Genomic DNA, 13,735 nt, shown 5'->3' on the forward strand with positions numbered 1-13,735 from the left:
CACAGCTCCTAAATAACAGAATCCTTTTGTGGTTCCCTATTAGCCATAGCAGACTCTCTGCCTACAATTATCTCCTGCTAAACATTCTTTCTGCTTCAGCCAATACAGCTTAATTACTGTGTTCTCAGCTTTTTGAGGTTCTGCCCCTTTCTGCTCACTCCATTTCCTCTGCCTGGAGTAGCCTCCTTTCTTTCAACATCACTGGGCTTTGAAGTCTTACCAAACATTAAAGGCGAGTTCTGCAGAATCACTCAGACCAGAGAGGATACTTTTCTTTTTTAATATCCTTTTATGACCATTAACATAAACTATCCAAATTATAGTCCATTATGGGCTTAAATTTCTTATTTCCATTAAAAAGTTGTGATCATTTCATAGTCTTTTATGTGGTAGGTGCACAGTATTGAGTAAGAAAGAGGAAAATTTATAAAGAGGGACCTATGTAAGTAACCTGGTAAATGGCATGTTTACATTCTCATTCACCATTGCTTGTGTTTTGTATACTCAATTGATTTTTATCTAAGTTTTTATCTTTTCTCCTTATTTTTTGTTTTGTCGTTTTGTATGTAATGCTTTCTGGGGCAATTTCCTTGATATTTAGCATGTAGCTCCTCTGCTGATGTTTGTGTTTTAGCTATCTTGTTTTTAATTTTCTCTTTTATAGTATGTTGTCCTTTTTTCCTGAATATTATATTTTGTCTTATCCTTCTAAGAATATTAACAGGATAGCTTTGGAAATCTTTCTTTTGTACATTATCTCTTTCAGGTTTCTTTTCTCTGTTTTCAGGGGGCTCAGTCTTTCATGTTGGAGTCATTTGTCAGCTATCCCTTTATTTTTTTTTTATTTATTTTTTTTTCAACTACAATTTTATTTTATTTTTAAACTTTACAAAATTGTATTAGTTTTGCCAAATGTCCCTTTATTTTTAAGAGTGAGAGAATAAAAAGTTTATTGGAAGCTGTGTGTTTGGGAACAAGGATCATTGTCATGGTGAATTTACTTATAAGGTGGGCTAGTGGCAAGGACCAGTTTTGCTGGGGAAAACCCCAGGTGCCAATATCTGGGTGTTTTTTTCTTCTGGGTTTTTCAGGTTCCCAGAAAATAAACATCTAGCCTTCTGCTTGAAGGATGTACATTTTGCTTCCATGTCCTGAGAGCAGGGTTGGGTTAAGGAGCCAGGGTGTTACACTGTTCTGTATAGTATCAGAAACATCTCTCAGTTGTTGCTTTCTACCAATGCAGATTCAGAAGACAATGAAATGGTACATTATCAGATTGTATAGGATACTTACAACAGTACAGATTATTTTCACATAGGCAACACAAGTGGTTCAATCCTAACAGCACAGATGCTAGACCGTGAGTTTGTGCAACACTGCACTTTGAAAGTCAGAGCAATGGATGACAGCTTCTCATCACTAAGCAGTGAAGCCTTTGTTCGTATCTACATCTTGGACATAAATGACAGCTTTCCAATTTTTAATCAATCCATTTATGAGTCTTTTACTTAAACTGTTATTTAATCTTTATATCTTCTGCTCTCTGCTATGCACTAAACCATTGAATACAGTCTTAACCAGAGAATAAGGCTCTTTTCATCTTGTAAAACTGAAACACTATACCCATTAAACAACCCCTCACACCCTCGAACCAGCCTTTGTCTTCTCTTTAGTATAGGAAATGGAAATGGCACCTGTGTACTTCTCTGGGCCTTTATTTAAGGCTCTTTCAAATGTCTTCAGCCCATGATCTATAGTCTCTCTCATCACTGGGCCTCAGCATCACTTCCTAGCTTCATCACCCAGGACATGTCTCCATGCAGCTAATTCTCAGTCCTGCTTTCCACTCCAAGAGTACTGAGTACTTTCCAAATCTTTAATGTGATTTATTTTTTTCCCTGTTCATGCTATTACTCTATTCTAGAACTGCTTTTTTTCTTTTTCCCTTCTAAGTCATACACTTTAATTTTATAACTTAATCTCACCTCTTTAGTGAAGTCTCCAAGTCTGGACTTAATTTCTCCTTCCAGTGTGTTTCTGTGGCATTTTCCTTGAGCTTTGCTATAGCTCTTATTTTAGGTAGAACTAGTTTCTTAGGCCTGCTTCCCTGTGTGGATTGAAAACTCTTATTAGTCCAGGCTTTACTCATCTCTGCATTCCCAGAGTATTCTGCTCACTACTGTTCTCTCTGTAAGAAATATGTAAATATTGGTTCCTTGATTCAACAAATACTGAGTGCCCTCTCTAGGCAGTGGAGATATAATGGTGAAAAAAAAATATACAGAGTTCCTGATCTCATGAGACTTATTTTAGTAGAAGAGCAAAACCAAAGATAAGGCAAGATAGGGATTCAGAATAATGGGATGGAGAACAGTCTTTGGTGGTATGTTCAGTTGGAGAGGGCCTTGGGGGATATAATTGAATATCACTGACAGGATACCTTTTTGAATACTGTATTGCATTTGACACATATTTGTCAATATTAATTTATTTAATTACCATCAGAACTAAAGTATTAATGCCTAGCAAAATAATTGCAATAGTTTTTTATAAAACTAGCCAAGATTTTATAATACCTACACATGGAGTATAACCTTTAAAAATTATGAATCACTGCATTGTACACCTATAACATATAATATTTTACAAATGTAATTCAATTTTAAAAATAATTTAAGAGCCTCTGCAACCAACTAAATTTTTTAAATCAAAAACTCTGTAGATTATTAATGAAATCTACAACTTATCTGTTAATTCAGAGTAGCATTTACTTTATGGGCTGAATTAATGTGTATTATGTGCATTTTGTTCATGCTATATCCTTAATACCTAGCATAGTGCTTGGCATATATGTGTTCAGTAAATATTTGTCTAACAAATTAGTTAACTGTAGAGCAAGATGTTTAGGGGTAAGTCTGCATCTTAGGAAATACCACTCTGTAGACTTCAGTTTTGCTTGGCACTGCCCTCTGCCCAGGCACAGACTGTGGCTGGGCCACATAAAAATGTGCAAATTAGTTGCATATTGGCCTGTCTCATTCAGACTCTGCAAGGAGGCTTTAGTATGATTGGTAACATGTTCCTTCTGCTATTTGTAGTGGATATTTGTTGATCATCTACTTTATAAATTTTCACTAGAAGAGAAGGCAGCACATCTCTGGTGGTTAACCAACAAGAGTGACATTCCCTAAATCCTGTGGCTTCTCATTTGAAATGAACAGGAGAAAATAGAAAAAGTAATATATGTAACACAGTTTTGATGAAAGAATTACCTTATTTTTAAAGTAACAATTTATGGCTTGTTTCCTTGTCAGTATATTTCTCACTTTTATCTGACAATTCATCAGATATTTAGAAGTGACACTTAGTGGTAAAAATCATTGTGGGTTATCATTCATTTATACATGAACCACTGACAAGCAACTATTATGTTCAAGTTTGGCCTCATTTAGTTTGCTCATGAGGTTCTCTGGTAGCTCAAACGGTAAAGAATCTGTCTACAATGCAGGGGGCCTGGGTTCGATCCCTGGGTCGGGAAGATCCCCTGGAGGAGGGCATGGCAACCCACTCCAGTATTCTTGCCTGGAGAATCCCATGGACAGAGAAGCCTGGTGGGCTATAGTTCATGGGGTCGCAAAGAGTCGGACATGACTGAGCAACTAACACACACACAATGGGATATAAAATGACCAAATATTGCTTGGCAGAATACAGAGAAGCACTGGCCTAGATAATCAATAACTTCATGATCCTGAAAAATGGAGATTTGGCAGTATCTTATCATTGGATAGCCTTGAAATATATTATGGTAGCCAAATCTAAAGAGTAATTTCACATTATATTTTCTGAATACAGTTTTAATATTTCATGTTTTTTTTAAGCATCAAATTTTTATCTTTTAGCACTTTAATAAGTTCTGAGTTTTTAATTGAACTTATAAATAAGAGGATAGAAAGAAAAAACAGTTCATCTGATTCTGCTATTTATTATAACTCAAGAACTTGTAGCTGGATGTTTATGTTCTGTTTCAGGGGGCTTGTTGTATGTGAAAATCTGTCTGATTTTAAAGTATTGTATACTTACAGAATAGTATGTGCATAAATCATAACGTTATTGCTTGATAAATTTAAGAGTTGTGAATCTTTTCTCAATTGCATTTCAGACACTAATATCTGGAGCTGTGGTTGAACAACTTGACTTCTTACGAATCAGTGAAATAGAAGAGTAAGTTCCTTTAGGTTATTTATTGTGTTTCTTGAGATTCCATTAGGAATGCAGGAAATATGAAACTTTTTCTTTTAAATTCTAGGCTTCCAGAATTTAAGAGTTTTGAGGAATTAGAAGTTCCCAAACATTCAAAAGTCAAACGACAAAGCAGCACCTCCAATGCTCCCGAACAGGAACAGAAGCCAGACGTTACCATGACTGAATGGAGAAACAAACTCACCCATGAAATTCTTCAAAAACTGAATGTGAGGAAGATGCAATTCCCACATGACCCTGAGTGAGGTTGACAGAGCAGGAACTGCCAGGGGCAAACCATATTGCTTTATGTCCTCCCAGAGAAGGTAGCAACTAGCCTGGAAGTAGATGGCCTGTCTATAACTGAGGCAGTAATGAGAAGTAGTTCTCATGATCTAATATTAGCGTGAATGTCTTTAAGATGCTTAAAATGGGTTGTCTTGTGTATGAAAGTATTAAATAGCCCATTAAAGAACCATAGTTGCTTTGGGGATCTCTAGGTTTCTCTTTCAGTGCCCTTTCTCTTCTTTTCCCAGTCTGGGCCTTCTCTCCTGTCTCAGTGTTTAGGTCATGTTTGCTCTGAGTCTCTCCAGTCACTGAAGAAAGCAATCCTTTAACTACATCCATGTGAATATTAGGTTAGCAACCTAGTATTATCCCTTCCCTGAGGTTATTTGCATTTTGGAGGAGGACAGGTGAGGATGTAGAGTATAGTATAGTACCTATCAAAGGAAATATAATTCTAATGGTAGAGCTATAAGCACAGTGACATTTTATTGGACCATCCAAATTTGAGTAGGCTAAATATGTAGCCTGCCAGATATCAGTTCTTGTGATTGATCGTTACTACCTATAAATCTATATAAGCATGAATATGATATAATAGGCATAAAACATAACACATATAATAAGCAGCCTACACATGTCCCCTTCTTTCATCCTCCTCTCCACAATGGGTCGGTAACAACGTGGTCTCCCATTTATGAACAAGTAAAGTCAAAAAAGGAGCAGATAAATGACTTGGCCAAATCTTTCAGAGGGTGACAGCATCAGTGTCACCTGCATTAGCTTATAGACAACATATTTTCTATTCATTACTTATCTTATTTCCTGGAAAATTTGATTTTTAAATTCTACTACCCCGGGAAGCCTGCTTGTCTACCCACTGTTTCCAAGGTAGCTAAAATAAATAGTTGTATAATGTCATCTTATGCCTGGTAATATATCAATGACATTTTATCTTTTCTCAATTGCATAGCAGAATATTTCCTCTTTGCATCATGAGGTTTCATGATTAGTTACTCCCTGTGGTAATTTTTGTACCCATTTCATTCCAGTTACTCATAGTGATTTATATTTTCAGGACTGTAGTTGTCTGGCTAGCCAAGCCATCCTACTGGGTATACTGCTCAAAAGAGAAGGCCCCAACTTCATCACAAAGGAAGGTAAGAGTATCTAACTAAGAGAACATTTTAAATAAAAAGACTTCTCTATTTTTGAACATATATCAGAAATGCATAATGAACATGTGCTAAACTGTTACAAGTTATTTTCTTCTCTAGTATACCTTTCTTTTTTAATTTTTAAAAGCTAAAAGTTTTTTAAAAGGAAAGTGTTCATTCGTACCCCTAGAATGGAATAGACTGTTTGATGTATGAACTCCTGAATTGCTTTCATGCAGTAATGCTTGTTTGTCTGTCTGATTATCTTAATGGTGTTGGAGCCTGGATTCTGCCTGTGACTGTTAGCCTCTGATGACTCCATAGTTGTTTATTGACAGTTTCTATTTCCACTTTTATTTTCTGTATGTTTTTAAGAACAATACTGAATCATTATAGCCATAAGAATTAGCTCCTTCATGGTCTGCAGCAGCCATTTGGAATGGAACATGGCATTTAATAGAACGCACTGTCAAGATTGTTTACGAAAATAAGTCGTTTTTAACTGTGTTTGTGTCCACTGTGCATTAAGGCTGAAACCCAGTTATCCCTGAAATCTACAACTAAGGAATCTTTGAATTCTACATCCTGGTCTACTTCTGGCATTTTATAATATAGAATAATATAGGCTACATTTCAAGTATTTAATATCTAACTACCCAAAATTTTTGGCTCATCTGAAAGTCCTCTGTCCAGTGAGGCATATTGATTTGGTTAGAATTAGAAATTGAGTTGATATTCTAAACAGCAATGTAATTAATAAGATTTATAGTTCTGGTAGTGAACTGAACATATTTGTTTATTCAGATAAACAATTCAGATAAAGAAACTAAGGTCTACTTAGTTTTTACATTACTGTAGCTAAGAGACAACTTTCTTGAGTATTATACAGTCTTAATTTTTTAATTTAATAAAGACAGAAGAAGAACTCTAAGCAGATTTCAAACAGAATCTTTCCTGTTCCTAATTAATCTTGAAACTCAAGTGTGAAAAGGATCCCAGTTATATTGAGGACGTTTATCAGAATTTATACTTTAAAACAATGGGATCATTAAAAAGCAAACATTTCATTAGGAACTTAGAATTCAGAATGGTTATTTTAGTAGTAGGCTTCCCAGGTGACAGCCATGCTAAAAGAACCCACTTGCCAATGCAGGAGACGTAAGAGATGCCAGTTCAATTCTTGGGTCGGGAAGATCCCCTAGAGGAGGGCATGGCCACCTACTCCTGTATTCTTGCCTGCAGAATCCCATGGACAGAGGAGCCTGCTGGGCTACAGTCTATAGGGTTGCAAAGAGTCGGACATGACTGAAGGGTAAACTTAGCATGTACACGTGTATTTTAGTAGTGCTTTAAAATAAAACAATTTATATAAAATAATTTATAATGAAAATGTCAAGAGAATTATTTTTCAAACCATTTTTTAAGCTTGGTAATAATATTCATCTGTTACTTAGATATTTAAAAGACTTTACATGTTTTAAATCTGTGAAACTTTATATATTAAAAATCATAAGCATCTGCAGAATCTGAATATAATTTTATCCAACTTGCTATAAAGCTGTAAAAATAAGTTCAGGGTAAAAAGATAAAGATTCTGTTCTTTACCCTTGTTTGGTTTCTGATCATATACAGAATCATCACATTTTTTTGAACAAATAAATGAAGAGTTATATATATTCAGAGTCTACAGTATTTTGTTCAATTTGCCATATTCTGTTTTTTTATTTTCTGTAGTAAATTAAAATAACATTTTTATTTGTTAAATATATTGATTGTATATTAAGAAAACAATAAATTTCAAGAAATAAAATATTTATCGAAATCATATACTCAAACTACGTTGTAACAAGGGCTGGGGACATTCACACTATATATTTGGGTTACATATTTAATTATTTCAGGTTTTTTAAGGAGAATAAATGTTATGCATTTAATTAAAGCTTTTTTCAACAAAGACTCTATTATCCGATGTCTAGGTACTGTTTCTGATCACATTGAGAGAGTCTATAGAAGAGCTGGCAGCAAAAAACTTTGGTTCGTATTAGCGTCCTTGTCATTATGTTTTTTTACTTGTGTTATCATATTCAGTATCCTAAAGATAATGGACCAGTGTTAAAGGTGGCTAGTCATTCTAATTTCCCTTTTAAGTTCCAAGGTTGCAGCACTGTGAGTGCCTACTTTCTAAGGATCTGCCTACATTGCATTTTATCTTGGCTCTCCTAAGATATTAAAAGCATGTCTGGGAGTAAAGACATCTGTAGAAATAGAACCTGGAGAGGATGCACTGGCATGATGTTCTAATGACTTTTTCCTATCCTGCACCTCCTCTGTCCCAGCAAGGTGCTTTAGGTTCTAATTTGTATTTTGAAAACTCGTTCCATTATAGAGGGTCATGAAGAGACCAGTGTTTCGTTTAAACACAAGCAAAGTATAATATACTTAGAAGATAGTTCTCTCATGGCTTAAGTTTAATGAATCCTAATGATTGTAGTTACTGCATAAAAAGTAACTGATATGTTCTGCAGAGGTAGTCTCTTCCCAGAGACCGAGGAAAACTTAGGTAAGTTGAGCTAAGATGGTTTACATTCACAGTGGGGTAGGTATGCCTAAATGCATGCCCTCTGCATTTTTGAAGCAATTCTAACAGTTTTACTAGCAGAATCTAACATTTTGGAAATTAATAGTATATAAATATACATATATGTATATTTTAATAACCCATTATTATCTAATTTTGAAAAAAGAAATCTCAAAGTGTCATGTCATAAGAAACTCCCTTAACTTCAATGAACCTCAGTTTTCTAATCTCTAAAATAAAAGGATTAGACAAAACATCTCTTAGCAGTATTTCCACTCTAATTTATAGTAAATATACTATTCCAGTCAAGAAGAAATTATGTAATAACTCTGTGGTTAAGTCTCAGATTTTTGCTGTAAATTCTCAGCACAGTAAGGCATGCAAACAAATAGATGTTGCTTTTTAGTCAGTAAATTTCAAAGCTGGTCTATAATCTTCAGTTAAGCAAACCTACTTTTACTTTATGTTTAATACTTGTATTTTAGATAAATCATTAGCAAACATTTAGAGTCCTGACTGTTATGTTTAAAAGAACAAACTCCTGGAAGTTTTATTTACTGTATTTTCCCTTTTATGGCTTTCTACTGACACACCCAGGTTGGCGGTACGCTACGGGGCTGCATTTACGCAGAAATTTTCTTCCTCTATAGCCCCACACATTACTACTTTTCTGGTACATGGGAAACAGGTAACATGCACAAATTGTCGAAACTCCAGCTGCTTGAAACGTGTGGGCTTATTTGCGTTCTCAGGGTTAAATATGTCTTTTGGTCTTATAGTGTGTGGGTGAAAGCTTCTCTAAAAGTAGGAAGTGTTTGTTTCACTAACTTTATCAGATATGACTGAATTTTCTACTAGTTCATCTATGTTGAGATTAAGCAACGTGTTTTTTATAGGTCAACTTCCATGGATATCCTGAAATACAAGGAAACACCTTTAAACCTACATTTTTATTTTATTTTCTCCATCTGAAAGTTCCACATGGATTTTTACTTTTGATGGGGGGAAATGTTTTATGTATTGCATGTGCTGTGCTTAAAAATCTGTTCTCCTTACAGTCTAAGACGTTTTCAGAAATGTTAAAATAGTAGTGTGAATTAACTTCCTTCAACATTCTGGCAAGGAAAAAAAACAACAAAAAACGCTGGTATCTCATTGTATCACTTCCTAAAATTGAGTACTAAGTGAATTCCCTAATCCAGGGATTTGGTTACTAGGCACCAAAGGAAACTTGATTTACAGCGGTTATAGGAATAGTGTCATGTACCCGTGACAGTCTTAATAATAAATTTTTTAATACAAAATCAGAATAATCAATTCCTCCTCCAATACCACTCCCTGACAAAGGGATAGTTAGGCTTCCTTTTCTTTCTTTTTAAGTTAATGGCAGGAATAATGCTGTGGCAGAGGTGAGGGTGAAGCTCTCCCTCCCTAATTCTGGATAGTCCTACAGTCTGGAAGATTTCAGCTGTTAGGTCCAGTGTCTTGCGGTCAGCGTTTCATCCATATTATTAAGCGAGGACCTAATTGTACAGATTTTTTAATTCCCCCCATTCAGGGGCCCAATCATTCATCATTTAGATTTGTCAACCTCTGGCGTGCTCTCTTCTTTGCCCCCAGGTCGGTGGTGCGCCATGCAGCAAGTCTTTTAAGTAAACTAGTGGACAGCCTGGCCCCATCCATTACTAATGTTTTAGTGCAGGGCAAACAGGTAAGTAGCTGATTTTCAGACTCTGGGTCACAGTCACAAAGATTTCTGGGTAGGACCCTGGCTTTTAAATCTGACAAGTCTCAGCATCGCAGGCCTCTCACAACCACATTTACAGGGCTCAGGCATTTCTACAGAAGGCTCCTTCCCCAAGGAAAATCTAGTCTTAAAGAAGCACAGATATAGGATATCTGTGCTGCACCTTAGAGATTTAATTTTAAGCTCCTGTGTTAACTCGAGATCAGTGAAAATACTGACAAAGAAAATGGTGTGACACCTACTAAAGCACTGCAGACAGGCTTAGGATAGGTGGGGCAATGACAGGGAGTAGTGAAGGGCACATTCTCCTTTTACTTCACCAGGACTCTTCTCCCCATTAGAAATGCACTGGCTCCCCACCTTCTTAACCCTCTGGGCCCCCTCTCCTTCCAGGTTCTCCCCTCCCACCAGGGCCAACTCTTGCCAGTTCTTGCTCACAGAAAACCATTAGCAGTCCCTTTCTCCTCTGGGTTCTCAAAATAGGCCTGTTACACTTTTCACCATCTGCCCTGGATCCCGGTTCATTTGAATGTGTGTCTCTCACAGGGTAGACCAAAGCCCTGGAAGCCAGGGCCCATGTCTTGTCCAGCACCGCCCCTTTGTGCCCACCATGGCCTTGTCGAGGCACTTGGTGAATGTGGGCTGAATTGAGCCTGTGCATGTGGGTATGTGGAGTGGGATATGGCTGCTCAGTTTTTGTTTTTCTGTAAGCTCTGATTACTTGGCTGAATCATCATTTGATTGGAGTGAAAAGCTGTGTGCTTTCTATCTCTTCTTTGGGAATATGTGTGCTTTATCATGTCTTCCTGACAATTAACCTAGGGATGTAATAAGCTTTAATAATGCAAAAAACTTTAACCCTCTTTGATGGAATCAACCCATTGTTCATATCTCAGGGCTCTTAGTTCATTAAAATTGAAATTATTTCATCTTGACATCAAAGTTTTAAATGTTGAAAGAATAAATGATCCTATTCTGTAATATTTAATAGCTAAAAATTATTGTACTAAAAAAATTCCTGAGAAAAAATTTCAGTCTCTTCATAGATGTTATTTTCTGTTTTTTCCAAATTACTAAAAGAATTTTCATCCTTCTTTATCAGCTAAATAGACCAAGGCACAGGTAGTAACTTATTGGATGCCTTTTCTCATTGCAATCCTCAGATCCAGCCTCAGAGTTCTATATTTTTGCCTTGGACTGAGCCACCTCTTAAAGAAACTAAACAGGCTTTGGGAAGCTATTTTTTCCTTGGATTTTAGGCCCCTGTAGTATATCTGAAAATATCGTTAATTCTGTGACATATGAATGAATGAGAAGGTTTTGGAGATCTCTGAGGTCACTGGCATCTGGCAGTTGAAGAGGGGTTAGGTGGTTACAGTTGGTCATGTCCATTCTGTGCCCTATCTAGAGGGCGATTGCTGCCTATGATCCTGAGACTCAATTCCCCAGATCAAAATCCTAGCGCCTTGGAACCTATCCTGAGGCTGTAACTGGACTATTGTCCACCAGACCTGCACATCTCCCAGGGAAATAGTCAGTTACAGAGTTGTTTGGAGCCCTGTTTCAAGTGTACGGAGTTTATTCACTGACTGCATCTTACCCTTTTAAAAGAGGAAATGAAAATGGAGCATTCCAAGTTTGCATTTGCTCATTTATGAAATGCCACCCTGAGAACTGAAGTAATACTGCTTCTACACTTCTACTTCTGCACTTTCAGATGACCTCAAGCTCTCTGGAATGAAATAGTGGTTTAGTCATCATTGCTTCCAGAGGCAATGATGTACTTAGCTTCTGTTTGTTTTTTTCTTTACAAGCTGACATTTTAATAAAAGTAATCGCACTTGGACTAACTGGTTGGTACCACTTGTGTTGCAAACTAGCAATTTAGTCCATCACAAAATTTGGGCAGAAGACCTCTATTCTGCTTTCTCCTTTCATGTCAGAAAACACAAGGACTCTTTGATATCCTCTTCTTCTTCCTGCCTCTTATAATTGTGCCCTGTACAAGGAAGAGAGAGGAAATGAGGAAGGAGGGGATGCAGACTCTTCTGCATGCAGACTCTTCTGGGTGGCAGAGTACTAAGACAAGAGGAGAGAGGGAGCAGAGTATTTATTCCTCTTGCCCAGCCTCAGCAGCACTTTTAGCTTTGAATTTTCTTTGCCGTTTCCTCTGTGCTTTCCCATTTCGCTGGCTTGTGGGCAGCCTTATTTATTCCCCTCCACAGGCCAGAGATACATCCAAAAGTATTTCAGCACTCACTGGGTACCTGACTATGTGCCAGGAAAAGTGGGTCTTCACTACAACTATGTCCTTGTACCTACCTTTGAAAAAGTTAGTATTGTTAAAGAGCAAAAACTTCCACATGAGAAACTGTAAAAGAAGTGAAGAACATACTCTCAAATACTAAATTGTATAGACTTTGCACTAAAGTAAAACTGTTTTCTCTGAGGAGTTTCTGGTCCTAAAGTCATTCAGAATAATTTTATCATAATAGTTATTTATATTTCTTCCCTGCTTTTATCCACTCACCTTCATTCCCGTAGCTGGGACCCTAACCTGCCCTTGTATTTTAGACGAGACTGAACCATCATGAACTCCAATGGGAGTCATGCTTTGAAGGCCATTTTAATAAATAGCAGGAGCAGTTATTCTACCTAATTCCCTAGCTTGCATAGAGTAATTTCAGCCTGCCAGTCATCCTGAGCCTTGAATTTTTTTTTTTTTATCTATTAGTAGCTAGGAAATTTTTACAATAAAATTCTGCCACCTATAGGTAACTCTGGGTGCCTTTGGGCATGAAGAAGAAGTTATCTCTAATCCTTTGTCTCCGGGAGTGATTAAGAACATCATCTATTACAAGTGTAATACCCATGATGAGAGGGAGGCAGTAATTCAGCAAGAACTGGTCATCCATATTGGCTGGATCATCTCCAATAATCCAGAATTATTCAGTGGCATGCTGAAAATACGAATTGGGTGAGTAAATACTTTCCATTTGCATAAAGAGAATTGTTCAGGTTGTCCTCAGTGTCTCTGAGTGAAGTGCGGCCTCAGATCTGGTGGGTATTTAGGAAAGTGTTTCTTCCCCTAAGTCATAGAGAAAACATCTGGTGATATGAAGAAATAAATACTAGTGGCCTGAAAAAGGTCCGTTGTTTATTTGACTCCCACATGAGAAGTAGTGAAGTAACTCTGTTCTCTGATAAAATCAAACACAAGGAAGTTTAAACAGTTGTATCATGTTAAAAACAAAAAATAAAACTCCCCACTATGCACAATACTTGTAAAAATTCCTATAAAGTGAATAAGCCTTAAGAGTAAAATGATTTTTTAGTAAAGCTAAATGTCAAAAAGACACACTCAGATAAAAATTTGGTCCTTTTAAGAATATTCTTCTGCATCTGTTTCCCACCAAAATCTGAATTTTAGTCCTTAAAATCATAAGTGTTCTCTTTGGAGAAGTTGAAAGTAAGGCTCTGGTAATCTTGAATGTTCTTCATCAAGCATTGTGTGAGGCAGCACAGTAAGGTATGTGACCAGGCTCTGGGATCTGGCAGAACTGAGTGCAAGTCCTGACCTGTGCTCATCATCTCAGTAGTCTGGGGTCAGAGGGCTGAACCTCCCTCCAACTTTCATTGTTTTATGTGAGATCAAACAAGGTAGTATGTTTAAAACACCTGCCACAACTGCATATAAGTGCTTCTTTTCATTTCTTAAAACATATT

At 36.7% G+C, this 13,735-nt stretch overlaps 1 protein-coding gene across 1 annotated transcript in view; it reads left to right on the forward strand.

Moving 5' to 3' along the window:
• Nucleotides 1-13,735, forward strand: part of PHKB (phosphorylase kinase regulatory subunit beta) — a 227,041-nt gene that overhangs the window by 182,504 nt on the left and 30,802 nt on the right. The window contains 6 exon segments of the mRNA XM_024978934.2: nucleotides 4,163-4,224; nucleotides 4,310-4,472; nucleotides 5,606-5,687; nucleotides 7,661-7,718; nucleotides 9,883-9,973; nucleotides 12,784-12,986. Of these exon segments, the coding sequence (XP_024834702.1) occupies nucleotides 4,163-4,224; nucleotides 4,310-4,472; nucleotides 5,606-5,687; nucleotides 7,661-7,718; nucleotides 9,883-9,973; nucleotides 12,784-12,986 (659 nt within the window).

This window comes from Bos taurus, chromosome 18 (assembly GCF_002263795.3).
Source record: "Bos taurus isolate L1 Dominette 01449 registration number 42190680 breed Hereford chromosome 18, ARS-UCD2.0, whole genome shotgun sequence".
Classification (NCBI taxonomy): Eukaryota; Metazoa; Chordata; class Mammalia; order Artiodactyla; family Bovidae; genus Bos; species Bos taurus.